Below are 17,672 nucleotides of genomic sequence, written 5' to 3'. Positions count from 1 at the left end.
AAATCTGTCCCATCACATCCTCCCTTTTAAGCATGCCATCCCTGATGCCCATGGTGGGTGCGATGTATTTCTATACTGTCTACTTCAGAGGGGAACAAGATTCATCAGACTCTCAATGCCTACTTCCTCCATTTCAATAAACTGCTCTCATAGCCACGAATGAGAAAGCATCAGTTAGCTTCCTCCTCTTTTCCATTCTAGAGTATTTCTTTTATCCTCCTGTTTCTTTCTCCTCTTAAAACCTTCAAAACAGAAGCAATTCATTCCCCAGTTCTCCATTTTTCTTACTTCACTCCCACCATGCTCTCTGAAGACATTAGGTTCTGGAAAGACATCAGACTCCCTTGATGGGAATCAGAACTTTCATCGTCAGAAAGTCCCTTCCAATTATTAAATGTACATGTCTCTTGTGATTGTCAAGTTCCTTCTCAGCTCTGATTTCTTCCTTAGTAATGCTTGAAAATTAGCTATTCCATATTCTGAGGCATCTAGGTGGCACAGTAGAGAGAGTGCTGGAAATGGAGATAGAAAGGCTAGAGTTCAAATTAGACCTCCTGCCTCAGTTTCTTCAACTGTAAAATGGGGAACATAATACCACCTACTCTGGAGAATGCTGTGAGAATACATGTGCCTCACACACATTAAGCACTTAATGTTTATTCTCTCCCATCTCACCTCAGGAAAACCACACACACACACACGATTTAAATTTTCTGGAATACAATATTCTAAGACCTCCTCTTCTTTATGGTAGAAACTGCCAGGACATTGTTCTAGGAAGTCAACAGTTGTCTATCAATATCTGAACTACATTCTGGATGCTTGTTGTACTGTCTTGATTTGGGCTCTGACATTGTGAGAATGATTCCTTTTGGGGTTTCTTTTAGGAAGTGATCTGTGATTCCATGATCTTCACTTTTCCTTCAGTTTCTAACAGTTCTGGACAATTTTGACTTATGATTTCTCAAAATTTGTTGCGGAGGCTTTTTTTCTTTAAATCAGTGTTCAAGTAATCCAATAATTCTCAAATTGTCTCTCTCTGATCTGTTTTTTAGGTCAGTTGTTTTAGATATCAGATACCTTACATTTTCATCTGTTTTTTTCACTGTTTTGATTTTTTAAAATACATTTTTTATCTCAGAGTCATTGATTTGTTTGGTCTATGCAAGTTTTCTGGAGTTCCTTACTTGGATGAGGCTTACCACTTTCTGTTCTAAGCTGTTTCTTTTCCTTTCAAATCATTCCTTGAGAACTTTTATTCCATTGTTGGGGTTTTTTTGTTTCATTTTTAAAATTTTTTATTGTCATGCAAAGCACAGATATGTTGGTCAGAGCAGTAAGAGCAGTCATACATAACCAAAACCCCTAAATAAAACCAAAAATACACTTATGTGAAAGACAAATCCAACAGTTCTTTCGCTGGAGGTATAGCATTCCCCAGAATAAGATGTCTTTCAGGATTGTCCCAAATCAATGCATTGCTGAGAATAGCCAAGTTTTCGCAGAGAACCATCATCTAATATTGCAATTACTGTGTACAGTGTTCTCCCATTTCTGCTCATTTTGCTCTCCATCAGTCCCCGCAGAACTGTCTAGCTTTTTCTGAAATCATCTTGCTTATCATTTCTTATAGCACAATAGTATTCCATTACCAACATGAACCCCAATTTTGTTCAGCCATTCCCCAATGGATGGACATCCCCTCAATTTCCAATTCTTTACCACCACAAAAAGAAAAGTTAAAAATATTTTTGTACAAATAGGTGCTTTCCCCTTTTTTATTGTCTCTTTGGAATACAGACCCAGTAGTGGCATTACTGGATCAATGGGTATGCACAGTTTTATAACCCTTTGGGTATAATTTCAAATTGCCCTCCAGAATGGTTTGATCAGTTCACAACTCCACCAACAATGCAATAGTGTCCCAATTTTGCCACATTCCCTCCAATATTTACCACTTTCCTTTACTGCCACATTGGCCAATCTCATAGGTGTGAAGTGCTACCTCAGCATTGCCTTAATTTGCATTTGGCTTTGATTTCTTCATCTGAAAATTGCTTGTTCATAGCCTTTGAAGAATGGCTTGAGATATTCTTATAAATTTGACCTACTTCTTTATAAATTTGAGAAATGAGACCTTTATCAGAGACTTTATTACAAAAATGTTTTCCCAGTTTGTTGTTTCCCTTCTGATCTTGGTTAGATTAGTTTCATTTGTACATTCTTGCTCCATCCTTTTACGGATTCAGTCTCTGTTTACAGCTGATTCATCCTTCTGGAGAGAGCTCTGTGTATAGCCATTCTTTCTATTAAAAAAGGATCTTTCATTTCTTATTTTTCTGGCCATAATCCCATATGCCAGGATTAGGATCTGCCTCCTGCTGCATCTTCGGATAATGAAGAAGTATTTATTTAGCATTTACTATATACCAGGTACTGTGCTAAGTGCTGGGAATAGTAAAAGAAAATCCCTGCACTCAACAAGCTCATCATTTAACAGAGGAGATAATAAGTAAACAAATATATGCAAAGAAACTTCAAACAGGATAAAAGACACTGGAAGTAAGAAGAGTTGAGGAAGACTTCCTGTAGAAGGTATTATGTTAACAGGGACTTGGGAGAAGCCAGGGAAGTCAGAGAGAGAGACATAGACATAGACAGAGACAGAGGAGAGAAGGACAGAGAGGGAGAGACAAAGAGACGGGGGGGGGGGGGGGGGGACGACAAAGAGAGAAAGAGAAGGAATATTTCTGCTGATTGGAAAAATGTGCATCCTTTTGTATTTTATTTCTAAGTTTTAAATTGAGCTCAGTCTGTCTTTCAAACATCTTTCTTCATTTCTCTATTTGTAAAAAAAAATCCAAGAGATGCTTTCCCATTCCCTGTCCCAGAACCGCTTATAAATTGGAGTGAACTAAAATTGATGATAGTGAGCTCCATCTTGCCAGGTAAACAAGAAGTGGCTCAAGTTAACTATGTCAGGAGGCAATAGGACAGCATCCTTGGGTCCCCCATTGACGTGAGCGATGAAAGTCAAAACTTAACTAGACCCCACGTGGTCTAGATCACTAAAGGCTATCAGAATTTTATGGAAAGGCATGAGTCTCACCACCACCATAAAGAAATCAGGGCAAGAATAAAAAAGTAGTCCTCCTCCTCATTCACCTAGAGATGCCCCAGGGAGGGCTGAATAAAGAGCTTCGAAAATTTAGTGATTCAAAATGCACATTGAGAGAGATCACTGACCAATAAATTGATTTTCTTACCTGGAATATAGTCTCTCAGAATGTGTAACCATCACAAATGAAATTTTAAAAATAAATATATATAAAGAGTGAAAGCAAGTAACTGCCTGGCCTATAAGAATGTAGTGGGGATGATAAGGGTGAAGAAGAGAAGACACAGAAATGTCCTGAAGCTTGTGAAGGGGCATCATGTAGAACAAAGATCAAATTTGTTCCATGCTATCTCCAAGATATGGGAAGGGGAAAAGCAATTGGTAGTATCTTTAGAGTGTACATTAGGCACACTCTGAGGAAGTATTTCCCTACAACAAGGGCAGCTCCCAAGTTCTGTACTGCATCAAAGCAGCAAGTTCCTGAGCAGGAAAAGAATCTACACAGTGTAACAATATTGTAAAAACAAACCATTTGGAAAGACTTAAGATCTCTGATCAAGCCAGTGATGGACTATTAGTTCAAAGGCCTGAAGATGAAGAACAATGACTCCCAGGCAGAGAGGGTATGATAGATTCATATTTGGAACAACATGTACCTTTTTGGGCACAGATAATACAGGCATTCATTCCATCAACTATACTTATCTGATACAAGGCTTGTCTTTTCCTTTTTCCCTCAGGAATAAAGGGGGAGAGAGGAGGAAGTAAATGCTCAATCACTAAATATATTAATAAAATTTATTTCTTAAAAAAGACACTAGGTTCCCCACTAGAATTCTTAAAGAACAGCTGGATACATTTTACAGGAACAATTTGGTTAAAGCATGAATCTCAATAAATGGTTTCTGAGGTCTTTCCTAACTGACATTTTATGTGGAGGGAATTGTTTAGAATTTAAGAGAATAATGGAGGTGGTCACTGTGGGCCTGATCTGGCGATGGCCCAGTGGGAATAGAAGGAGAAAGTAGGGGCAGGCAGCTTCCATCTAGGATAGTGTGAACCTTAAAAATTCTCAGACCCTACTTCAGAACACTTGGTTAAGACCATTCCCCATTTTAAACAATGAAGGGACTTAGATCAGGAATGTGAGATCTCTACTCCACCCTCCTTAAGCATACTTTAGGGGAAGATAAAGTTGTAAACTCCTTGCTGAACAATGAAAAGTACTGAAACCCATACTTATAGTAAGGCAAAAGCTCTTAAGCTGTGCCTATTTTTAGATCAAATACAAAAGGGTGCTAAGTACCTATAAAGGTCAAGCAACTTGTGAATTTACAAGAAGCAAAGAGGTGAGAACTTACTCAAGAGGTTTTTTTTCAGGTGTGAACTTAATCAAAAGTTTAAGTCTACTCAGGTGTGAATTAAGAATGGTCAGTCCTTTGGAAAACATCTACTGTGATTGGTAGATGTGAGAACTTAGGGGAGGTGACATAGGAGAAAATTCGCTTTAAAAGGAGGTCAAAAAGAGGTCTCTGGAGTTTCAGCTGGGAAAAGCTGAATTGGAGGAGGCAGCTGGTCAACATTGCCTTGAAGGGCTTGATGGCTGAACTTGATTGAGCTAGCTGAAGCTGAACTGGTGTCTCTCTGAACACTAGAATCTTGCTTGGACAAATCTTATGGTGAGTGGATAAAAGACTGACTGATCTCTCTCTTAGGGTTTTCAGCCTAGGCTGGCTCATGCTGGCCTAGGCTGGTCTAGCCCTTTTTCTCATTATTTCCTCTCTCTCTCTCCTCTCTCCCTCTCTCCCTCTCTCCCTCTCTCCCTCTCTCCCTCTCTCCCCTCTCCCTCTCTCCCTCTCTCCCTCTCTCCCTCTCTCCCTCTCTCCCTCTCTCCCTCTCTCCCCTCTCCCCTCTCCCCTCTCCCCCCCCCCTCTCTCTCTCTCTCTCTCTCTCTCTCTCTCTCTCTCTCTCTCCCCCCCCCCCCCTCTCTCTCTCTCTCTCTCATTAATTCCTCAATTGTATTAATTAAAATCTCTATAAAACCCAGCTGACTTGGGTATATTTAATATTTGGGAATTTTTCCCTGGCAACCACTTTATATTTGATTTAAAACAAGACACTGTCTTGAAACCATATTTTCTGCAGTCACAATTTAAGCCAAACACTCTTTTATCTGCCACAGTTTATGGCTTCCACTATTTTAATTGTTACAATAGCAAACTGGATGGCAGGTATTGAGGAATTTGTAAGGAAGGCAGAAGTCAAGTGGCATGTTTACAGTACAAGAATGAAGTTACTTAGTAGATGGAACTCAGTCAACAGAAGAATTTGAAGGTCTATTAAAAACAACATCTGAAGTTCAAAAAGCTTATCTTCTTTGAACAAAATAGACCAAGAATGAGGAGATAAAACAAAGTAAGTTTGTTTCCTAGATTAACCCCAAAGCCTAAATTATTCAGTTATTTGAAATTCTTTGAAAATTTTTCATTGTATCTCTGTGTTAGAACAAACCTCAGCAACACATTAATTTCTCCTAATTTATTAAATCCTTCCCACCTTCCATACTGCATCATATTCAACTCACACAAACACTATTTGGTAAATCAAAGATTGACGCAATACCTGAATGGGTGCTCTCCACAGTGGTATCGGATTTGGCCACAGGGTACAGAAGTGGCTCCGCTGAGTTTGGAACATAATACATGGTGGTGCTTCCAGGAGGCTTGTATGGCAGCAGTGAAGGCTGGGCTGTAAAGATGGAAGGCATCAAAGTGCAATTAATGAAAAACAAAAAATAAAGTAGGCCTTGGAGAAGGACACAGAGAAGGCTTTGTTCTGATCATAAGGACAGAAACTCTCAGATGCCCATTGCCTCACCGCCTTTGAGTACCTGAAATATAGTACTTATCACACAGACAGACTACACACAGAGGCAAGGCAATTAAACTCCGTAAGGATTAATTTTGTTATCTGCCAAATAGGTGATCATAACATGGGAGCTCGGTGGGTGGCTCGAACAGTTGTTTTACACTGCTACCTAAATTGATGTTATTATTTTAAAAGGTTCTAATTTAATCATCCACAACCCAAAGTATATCATACTAGATAAAAAATAACAGATTAATAATGCAGAACTAGAAGCAAAGATACAGAGTAAACTAGTGATTTATATATCCAATATCACAAAACAGAGAAGATAGCAATTGTTCAACAAAAGCTGCTGAAAAAATTAAGAGCAGTGGATTAGATTTAAATTTGAGTCATATTCCACCATCCAGTCCAAAAAGATCACTGATCTAAAAGATTAAAATGGATCTGTGATCTCAATAATTTGGATGGTCTTTCCAGTGATGCAGATCCCAACCCTCCCATTCATCCTATGTGACTCTCGGCTAATGTCCTTAAGCACATTACAGGAAGCCTGCCTTGCTTTCTCAGACATGGTGAGGATACAAAGGGGAGCAACCAGGCAAGCCCCCTCTTGTCTCTTCTCCTTGCCAAAGGACCTATCAATCTATCTTTTTTTCTCTCATATGCTTCCCTGATAGAATCTTCTAATCTCACTTTTCTCTTTGAAGTTCTTCATATGTATGTGCCGGCTCACACCCACCATATGCCTCTCCGTTGGCCTCCATGTGATTTCCATTTCCAGTTCTTTAGAGATGGTTATGTTCCATGGCTCACAGTTACATGCCAGTAGAATACTGGTATTAAAGTGACAAAAAAAGAACCAGGGGAAACACAGGAAAGGATACAAATATTTATAAATTAGAATATATTTAAGTGGCCTATCTTGATAACTATGGAGAGGTGGAAAGCTTTTGGATATTAAACAAAGAAATAAATTGTAGCAGACAAAATAGATGGGTTTGATAATATAAACCAAAAATCATTAACAAAGGGGCAATTAGGTAACACAGTTCGCTAAAGCACCAAGCCTGAGGTTAGGAGGAAGGAGCTAAAACCTGACCTCAGACACTGGCTAGCTATGTGACACTGGCCAAGTCACTAAATCCCAATTGCCTAGTCCTTGCCACTCTTCTATCCTAGAATTAATACTAAGAAAGAAAGAAGGGGTTTGGTTTTGTTTTTTAAGGCATTCAAAAGGGGAAAAAATTAAATTAAAAAAAAGACATTTCAACAACAGCAACAAAAATCACAAGTAAAAAAAGAAACAAGGTAGGGGAAAATCTTTGCTATAAATGTTATTTGATAAAAATCCAATTGTCAAAATTTGAGAACTGAAATTAATTATTTCTTAAACCTTATAATTCTGTCTTAAAATCAATACCAAGTATCAGCTCCAAGGCAGAAGATCAATAAGGGCTAGGCAACTAGGTGACTTGCCCAGGGGCCACACAACCAGGAAGTATCTAAGGTCACATTTGAAGCCAGGACCTCCTGTCTCCACTGAGTCACCTAACTGCCCCTGAAACTGAAACGAATTTTGAGAATACATATTTCTCAAAGATAAGTAGTCAAAGAATATGAAAATTACTAATTTAACTAGCTGAATTTTTTAAGTAATTAGAAATATGTAAAATGACTTAATGACTTAAACACATTAACATGGCAAAGGGAATTTTTAAAACTCTGGGCAGCAATATTTATATTAGCAAAAAACTGTCAACATTTCAACGTGGTCAACAATTTGAGAATGAATTATTCCATATTAGCATAATTAAATATTATTGATTTATTCAATTTCATTTTATGAGACTTGGCCCCATGGTCTAACCCATCATAATGTTTCTTTTCATGATGTGTTAGCTATCTCTTCCATGTTTGTGTCATCCAAGTCATTAACAATGCTAAACTAGCGGAGATACAAATGAGTCCAATTTTATAGCATTCTAAAAATAAATATCTCTTCTATGAACCTTCTACAAGCAGAATTAGATCAAGAGAAGAGATTTTCAAGGGGTTCATCCATGATGAACTTGACTGCAATACATCTGTACTGTTGTAAAAACTTAATTAATCTGTCACTGAAACACTTTTAATTCTCCTACATGCTCAATCTCCAACACCATAATTTCTGTCCATGTTAATAATAATAGTCATGAAGAAATACAGGCCTTGGAAATACCTCCTTAGTCATCAAACAATAGTAAAAAGTGAACTTACAATATATACCTTTAAAAAATAAAAACCCTTACCTTCTGTCTTAGAATCCATACTAAGTATTAGTTTCCAGGCAGAAGAGTAGTAAAGGCTAGGTAATGGGGATTAAGTGACTTGCCTAGGGTCACACAGCTAGGATGTATCTGAGGTCAAATTTGAACCCAGGACCTCTCATCTCCAGGCTTGGAGTTCCCTATCCACTGAGCCATCTAGCTCTATACAGTATATATCATTTACTCTAATTCACTGATAACTTATAATACCATATGGTATTTATACCTGCCTATTAATCCAAATATTACTCTATTCCCCAATTGTGATGGCCATATGGAGACTTTAATCTACCACTTTAATCATTGACAAAGGAAAGTTCATGTCTTGTCAACATTTTCCCAATCATATTATTAAGTAATGGGATTCTTCAAATGAATAGTATCCTCAAACATGTCTATAATACCAACCACTAAATGGGAAAGTTCCATCAGTTAATAAGGTGATTCAATCAACAAAGTACATAAGAAAAGCTCAGACTAGGACTTTATAAATTCTGAAGTTGGCACATAATAATATGGAAATTAAAATTCTTCTCTTACGAACTAAGTTGGAGAGGTTATCCATAACATAACAATAGTATGTTTATAAAGAAAGTTATAAACATAATGGAATTTATGGAGTAGTGACAAAGTAGTGCACAAATGAAAATGTAGTAACTTTAAGGATCAGTAAGAAAGAAATATAATTCTCTACCTAAAGAACTTATAGAAGGTCTCAAAAGATGGTTTATAATAATTTCTGACTTTCTGAATTCACATAGGGCTTCTCTACAATCTATTATGTTTTAAATTTTTGTGAAAGTTCCTTGTGTACTTGAAAAGAATACAACATTCCCTGTTTCACTCACTGCACTTTCTCTCTCGTGTGAATGTCTGCATAATATAATATAATATATATTACATCATATTACATCATGTCATATTACATCAATGGAATGTTATGGGGTCCTACTATAATAGGTTTTTGTCTATTTCTTGTATTGCTGATCATCTTTTTTCAGTAAGTTTAGTTGCCAAATTATCTGGGGCATATAAACTGAGAACTGTTAAAAACTAGTTATTCTTATTTATTCTCACTATTAAGTGAAAGTCTTCTTTATCTCCTTCAATTTTTTCCAATTTGAATTCTATTTGATCAGACCCTAATCCACCACTTTTGAATTTTTTAAAAAATGAAGTAGCATCTCATATCTAGGCAAACCTATTAATTTGGATCTATGTATATCTATTTGCACTAAAGGGTTTTTTCCTATAAGCAAAATAATAGGGTTTTTTTATTTGAACTATTCTATTAGAATGGGAAAATTCAATCCATTTACATTTACTATAGGAATATATAAGAAGTGCCTATTAAAATTTCCTTCTGGTTGGGACTAAAGCTAACTAGAGGAAGTGAAATATATCTCAGTCTTCTAAATATTTTTCAACTATTAAACTATTCTATAAAAATGATATTTCTGATTATTAAAATATTCATTTTTACATTTCCCTGAGGCTTAATTATAAGTTGAGAGGTCTTCCCTTAGGGACTTCCAACTCTTTCCTTTGTCCTCTTCAGTTTTTAATGATGCTGTTTTCTAATCTGGTAGCTTTTTATTAGCAATTCTGAATATTTATATGCATTTTCATTTTAATTTTCCATTTTGTTATTGATATTACATTTAAATGAAATTCTTAACTTGATAGTCTCTATTATTATTAAAGTAATTTCTTATTCTTACATCCACACAAAAGTAGACATGTACATGAATCTGCAAACATACATATATACACATCTATGTCCACATGCATGTTTTAACAGTAATTAGTAATAGAAAAAGCATATTCTTCTTGTTAAGGACTTTTCATTTGGTCAATTTGGATTATTTATGAACTAATCACAAAGATTTCATGAAGTAGAAAGACTACTGAATTTAGAGTCAAGGGATCCCAATTAAAGTCACAGCCAGCCCCAAGAATTAATTGCCACATTACCTTGGGAAAGTCACTTCTCCTCTGTGGACCTTGGTTTTCTCCTCTGTAAATGTGAACATTGTAGTAGAAAATCTGTCATATTCCTTCCTGCTCTAAACTTATGATCCTCTGATCTCTTCAGTTGAGGAAATTTGTTGATAAATTCTTCCAGTTCATGTCCCTCTAGAGAAAATTCTATTTTCCAAAAGCATAGATATGTTTGCCAAATATGTGGCTATGGAAGGGGGAGCATGAGGGGAAAATGCCTCTGTAGATATTTGTTCATCTGACATTTTTCCTTTGTTGTTTCTAAAACAGCCACTGACATTTGCTCAAATTTATTCAGTACTTGAAAATTTCCAATTTCCCTCTTTTAATCTTCACATTAGGTGGCTAATTATAATTTCCATTTTTCAGATGAGGAAACTGAAGCTTAAGTAATATGTCTAAGATCACAAAGCCCAGTGTTGATCTAATTAACATTTTTCATATAATTTCTCTTTTTAAACATTTCTTCTTACTTTTGGGGGACATTTTTCTCTATGTAATTCTAGATAGATATTCAATTCTATATCTTCATGAATCAACTTTAGGATTTCTGCATGCTAATACCTTTGGTATTACCTCTATCTGTAGGTTGGAGACTATCCATGCAGAAACGTTTCCTCTGATTAAGTAGTAAGTATAGTCTAGCTTTTTTTGATTTTTCAAAGTCTTCTGGGAAGCCAATTATTTGTAGGCTTGCGCTTCAGTTATGTCTTCCAATTCTGTTACTTTGTGCTATGTAACCATTTGTTGTTCTATTAATACTTGGTCTTATTCTTCAACTTTATTTTTATAGAGTATTATCCAATTTCTTTTATTATTCTTATTTGGCATTTTTATTGATGGTTTTAGTTTTTTCCAATGTCGTGATGCAATTTCCCTAACTATTCTTTTACTTCTTCTCCAGTGCTTAAAAATAAATTTAAAGGTTCTAGTTAATTCTTTTAAAACATTTATTATTCAAAATTTCTTCAAATACATCCATTTATTATCAACTTATGTTTCCAAATGAATTTAATAACTGTAAACTTAATATAATTAAAATGGCAAATTAATTTTTATCACTCATGTACTAAACCAAAGAAAATGCCATAGTTTTTATTTTGGTTTGGGTTTTGTTTTTTGTTTTTTTAGGTGAAGGGGTTGCTTCTCCATAGAAATAGAGAAAATCATAAGGAAACTTATAAGGAAATAAAAGCATGTAAAACTACTAATGTCCTAATGAGAAGAAACACAGAAAAAGAAGGTCCTTCACTCAGATTTTTAACATTTTATAGTTACCAATAAATGTAGATTAAATTGGGCAAAAAATAGAATGGGATAGGATATAAGGAACAGACATCCAACCAAATGTACATAAATGATTTAAGGAATTAAATTTTCTTAAGTAAAGGCTAAAAAGGATTCAGAATTTATTAAACATTCTAGGAAAAAGTTTGGCAAATTTATTGGGGGTTAAGGACTTGCATCATAAATCGCCATATTGGGAATTCTGAATCAGATGACACATAGGCATCTCAAATTCAACATTTCAAAACAGAATTATTTTTCCCCCATAAAACCCACTCCACTTCCAAATCTCCCTACTACATGGGGGGTAGGGGGGTGCCAGGGGGAGGACCATTCTTCCAGCCTTCTAGGTTCACGAATCATCATCCCAGACTCTTCACTCCCCACTCACCATACATAACCAATCTGTAAACAAATCTTGCTTCTTCTCTTTATCTCTATGACCTATCTCACATAAGCCAGTTCTCATCTGATCTCCAGCCTCCTAACAAACAGCTAAGTCTCTCCCAACTCCCATCCATTTTTCATCCAGGAGACCAAAAGATTTTCCTAAACTTAAGCCTGGCTGTGACCTCACCCATCCCTTCCACTTTCATGGGCTCCCTATTCCCTCTGGGATCAAACACAAATCGTTTTTCCAATGTCTCCTACATACACCCTCCAGTTTCCCAGCCATCCCTCCCCACTACCCCCTCTATCGTCAAGTCGTGCCGGCCTGCCACTCCTCCCAGATGATGCTCCATCTCCCCTGCCCTTACCATGGATGTCTCCTGGGTCCCCTCAGCCCCTAGTTCTGTCCCCACCATCCTGGCCTGCTGCTGGTCCCTTGTGTGACCGATACCTAGACATGGACAGGCTTTCTGTAAATCCTATTTCATTTTTGTTTCCCAACAGGGAGCAGAGTAAGCTCTTACCAAGCACATGTGGACCGTCTCCAAAATCAGGGTGAAGCTCTATGTCATGCGTGAATTCCTCTCTCTTCCCCATGTCCTCGCTCTGTTACAACCACCCTACTCTGAACCCAACACTAGCACTATGGCTGGCACTTAGTCTCTCCTCATCCAGGCCTCCTGGAATCTGCAGTTTCCTGAAAGGCTCCACTTGGCTGAAGCTGCAGCATCCCCTCCTGCCTGCGGCCCTTCCCTAGGATCCACACTATTTTGCATTTACTCATCTGGGTGGCCCATTGGCCCACAATGGAGGGTCAGCTCTTAGATGACTGGTCCTGATCTCTTTTGGGTTTCCTATCTCTAGTACCCAGCATGGTGGCTCACCTGACGGAGGTAGTCTAGAAACTTTCCATCACCCCTAAAGGGACTATCCATGGCTTCTAGGCCCACCTCCCAGGGGGAAGCAAACTAAGCCTAATCCCTCTTCTCCAGGACCAACCTGTCCCAAGGCATCTGTAAACACCCCTGGCTCCTTTCCAAACAGCCTCAGTGGAACGGGCCTCAGGCCATGGCTCTTTGGTAGGTCTTCTCTAGACAAATCTTATCACTTTCTTTCACAAAATGTAGTCCCAGCATTCAGGGCACCATTCATTTCACACCTAGTTTGCCCTGAGCAGCTACTACTGAAGCTGCCACCTCCTCATTCTTCACTTAGAAGAGCTCCCTGGGCTGCCTAGCATATCATACCTGGGGGAGAATGAAGGGTCTTCCGCCTGAGACGGTCTCCACTAGAATGTGTTGGTACCAAGGGGTTGGCTTGTTTCCCAACCATGAGACTCCTCGTGGAATGAGGTCTTCCCCAGCTGAGACTGTCTCCTCCTTCTTCCTATCCCCAGTGTTTAGCACAATGACACGTACCCAGAATGGATTTGCAGCCCACTAAAAAAAAATTTTTTAAACCAAATTTTTTTCCAGATAAATTGCTATCTAGCATGCCTCCCCCATCTTGTACTTGTGAAACTAATTTTTTTTTTATCCCAAGTGCTTGATTTTGAATGTATTCTTATTGAATTTTATTGTATTAGATTCCTCCCAAAGCTCTAGACCTGTGGTGGCAAAACTATGGCACGCTTGCCAGGGGGGCACTCAAAACCCTCTCTGTGGGCACATCTGTCATCGTTGCCCCAGCGGGACGTGGGCCAGGCTGCTCCCTTCCCTATTGCCTGAGGACACTTCTCACATCACCCACCCCTTTAAAAGGTTCACCATTACTGCTCTAGACTATTGGGATCTTTTTTAATCCCAAGTGGCTGGTATGGTAGCAAAGATCCTAGTCCTAAGGAGGCTGAGGCAAGTAGATCTGGGGAGCCCAGGAGGTCTGAGTGTCAGCTTCCTTATTGGGGGCCCCAGGATTGGAAGGCACCCAAGATACCCAAGAAGATGTCAATTAGTCCAGGTCACAAACAGAGCAGGTTAAAGCTGCTGTCCCTGGGAGTGACTGTTGCACTTCCATCCTGGACTAAACAGAGGCTCATTCTCCACCCACCCTGCCCCCAACCAAAGACCTCCTAACTGGGTCATCAAGTGTGTTGGCTAACCAGTCCCAGTTCCCCTCCCCCCATGCACACACATCATTGGCAAGGCCTTTACAGACAAAAACGCTGAACTGCAGAGGGTCCTCCACGAAAGGGATCCCTGCAAAGAAACATGAACCATTTAGACTACTCTCTATAGCTCTGATCCATCTAACTGGATTGAATCAAAGCTCCTACGACACCATTGTTTCCCAAAAAACTACACTAGTAACTTTATCAACTCCTTTGCTAAAATCCGTGAAAGCCATGCCTCCAGCATGTTTAAAACATCCCTCCTAGCATCCCGCCATGCTCCCTCTTCACGGTCACAGCTACTTTTCTCTTCCTAGACATCCCCTGACATCCATCCTTCCAGCCCTGCAGCATGAGCCCCAGGCCAGGGCACTCTTCATTCCACGGTCTGCAGAGAGGCGCTCATCTCTTCCTTTCTGCCCTCCCCAATCCTGTGGTCCTGGGCCCTGCTCCACAGTCCCCTAGCTATCACTGAGAGGAGCCCGGCAATCACTGCTGCCACTTCTTTACGTGACTTAACTCCTCCAGAACAATGTTCTCTCTTCATATTACTTCCTTCTCTTGGGAATCAACTCTCTAGTGTCCACTCAAGGGTCAGAGCTTCAGAGTTCAGAGGGACCTAAGAGGAGCTCCCAGGAATGAAGAAGTGGAGGGTGAGAGGTCAAGGGACTTGCTCAGCAATGCACAGCTAGGAGAGGTCTTGAGGCCAGAATGCTATCAGGGCATCCTCTCATGGCCTAGTTTTGGCTCTCTCTTTTCTGCCTTCCCTGCTTATTCCATTCAGCCTGAGCAGGGTCCTGTATCCTCCTGGACTGTTTCCTTTCAGGAAAACACACCATTGTGATTGCCCAGATTCCCTCATAATCCACAGCTAGACCATGCTTTGCACTCAGCAACTCTAATTGTCCATGCTTCCATCCTCAGCACAAGACTTTGGAATTTATTGGCACATCACATTGGTCTCTTTAGACAATTCTCACTCCTTCCTCATCACTGGTATTGTTTCTTTATTTGTTTTCAAATTTTCATTTGAAAGGGCAGCTAGGTAAAACAGTGAACAGAGCACCAGGCCAGACCTGGAGTCAGGATCGCCTAGGTTCAAATCTAGTCTTGGATACTTCCTAGCTGTGTGGTCCTGAGTCCCCTTTGCCTAGCCCTTGCCACTTTGTCTTAGCATTAATGCTAAGAGAGAATACAAGGGTTTTGCTTTGTTTGTTTGTTTTTTATTTCATTTGAAAGAGGCTTCCTATCCCTCCTGGTTGGAGTTCCCCTACGGAATTTTAAGATCCTATCTATCCATCATTTGAACACTGAAATCTGCTCACAACAAACCCAAGGTACATGTCATTGGACATCCAGTCTTCCTTTTATGTATCAAAAATTATATGAAGAGCCAGTTACCTACCCAAAAGTTTACTATAATTTCTTATCCAAGATTTTCTTCCTGGTGAAAAATCAGGTTCAAAACATAAGCTTTCCTTACTGGTTCCTGCAGCTCTTGGAAGGATTTAATTATCATTAAAGCAAGTCAAGAAACGATAAGTCACTCTGGTTTGGATAGGGAGAACTCTGGTAGACATCTGGCACATATCTGAAGTTCCCCCAGAACAACTACTTCACTCTGTGAGAGTCGGGCTCACTTTGTGGAACTCTCAAGTCTGTCCTCTCTGCCTCGGTTTGCCCCTTTTGCTCCCTAGATTTCCCCACATGAGCACAGTGAGCTTCTGACCTCTGCTATGACCCGTGTCCCATCACTGATTCCCTGACTTTGCCCTTTTCAGCCTGCTCTGACTTCTCCACTAGGACCTGGCACTGGGCACCTTCCTCCCCACCCCACTCTCTTTAGTTTCGTTGGAGGACTTGTAAGCTCCTTAAGGGCATCTCTCCTCACATCTGTCTCTCCAGCACTTAGCATAGTGCCTGGCACACAAGAAGGGCTAAATAAATGTTTACTGACTCTAGGCCTAGAGGTCCCATCTTAGTCTCTATGACACTAGATAGCCAAATATACCTCTCACAGAAAGATCAATATGTCACTGTTTGTAACAAGCACTTGATGCATTTGTGTACTGATCCAGCAAGCCACGGGATTTATTACCAGTTCTTTCCTCGAATTCTGGATACTGCAAATTTCTGGGACAACCTACTGCTTTTCCCCTCCAATGTAGTTACTCTCTCAAGAATCAGCTTTGGCGGATACACGTAGGCAATTCATCCCCTAGCCTTCCTCTTTCAGCCTGAAGCCTATTAGATTAGATTTATAAGGCTTATGCATGCTGATCAGCTCTCTGAGCCTCCAGTCCTGACCAGATCCCGTCATTCCCACATTTGAAGCCCTGGTTTGGAAATCCAAATCTCCTTCTCAGATACATCTTCTTAGCCAGGTGTCCATTTCATAAACCGACTTTCTTTTTTGACCCCCTTAAGTTCAGCGAGTGGCAGGGATGAAATGCCATGTGTCCCAAAGCCTTCAACCTCTTGCTTATGATTCTGTCATCTTTAGCAATGATTGTATGTTATTTCTGTGGTATCATATGTACACATGGGATTCACCAATATAAACATTTTATAGACATAGGAAAGTAAGCATAAAGGCTAATAGTTACCGATTTTTCTCAACTGCCATTCTAAAATAAGTTTCTTATGTTTTCTAAGCATTTGGAATGTTCCCTCCCTGGGGCTATCTTAAGAGGTAATCTCTCAACCAATTATATTGCTCAAAATGATTCCACTTCTAGCACAGACCACTTGGTCCAGCCAACCTTTCTTTCCTTTCTATAGTTTCTTAATCATGTAGTATTTCTAGTTCCTGAAGCTGCACTTCAAGGCCTGCGCTTGGACAAGAATCTAAATGTGGTGGAGCCACCATCACTGGTGAGAAGACAGCCGGCTACAGTGAACCCAACAGACTGGTCGCATGTTGGGGTCCCAGGTTTGTCTCCAATGCTCTCAAGATGATATGACTTATGTGAGTCTTTTCACCAAGCCTTCTGTAAACTCGCTTACCTTGTGCTGCATTTCCCTTTCTCATGAGTGGGTACTCTTCATGATCCTCCTCCACACTCCACCAAAAGATTTCACTAACAGTTACATCAAGGAGGCACCGTTTGCTGTAATGAAGCGAGTGACAAACCAGGGTCCCAAGCCTGGAGTCTGACTCCCAGCTCTGACACTGCCCTCTATAAAATGGGGACATAGCCTGGAGCACCTCTGAGGTCCCTTTCCACCTCTAACTCTCAAAGGCAGTGTCCAGTCCCAGCTCTGGCCTCTCCTCTTGCCAGACTAAACACCCCCAATTTCCTTGATTCTTGAGAATATGCTCCTCTGGACAGTTGTCACTTTTTCCAGAACCTGACTCTGCAGCAGCCAGAGCTAAAAGGCTAAGCTCCCGAAGGAGCCATCATCCTACCTTACCCTGGCAGGCATGCTTTTTACTGCAGCCCAAGGAACTGTTAGCCTTTTGGTTTCCATGTCACCCCGCTGGCCCATGATGGTGATTGTTTTTGGTATTCTAGTCTCCTCTATCTATTTCACTGAATTGACATCTTCTTTGCTTTATCCCACAACTCTAGCCTCTCAAGATCTCTTTGGA

The 17,672-nt window shown here is 39.6% G+C and overlaps 1 protein-coding gene across 1 annotated transcript in view; it reads right to left on the bottom strand.

Annotated features, from left to right (window-relative positions):
- ALMS1 (ALMS1 centrosome and basal body associated protein) overlaps positions 1 to 17,672 on the bottom strand; it is a 100,513-nt gene that overhangs the window by 24,132 nt on the left and 58,709 nt on the right. Inside the window, exon 8 of the mRNA XM_007477862.3 lies at positions 5,741 to 5,866. Within this exon, the coding sequence (XP_007477924.1) occupies positions 5,741 to 5,866 (126 nt within the window). The remainder of the gene's footprint in view (positions 1 to 5,740; positions 5,867 to 17,672) is intronic.

This window comes from Monodelphis domestica, chromosome 1 (assembly GCF_027887165.1).
Source record: "Monodelphis domestica isolate mMonDom1 chromosome 1, mMonDom1.pri, whole genome shotgun sequence".
Taxonomy (NCBI): domain Eukaryota; kingdom Metazoa; phylum Chordata; class Mammalia; order Didelphimorphia; family Didelphidae; genus Monodelphis; species Monodelphis domestica.
This window is presented reverse-complemented; position numbering and strand designations above follow the sequence as displayed.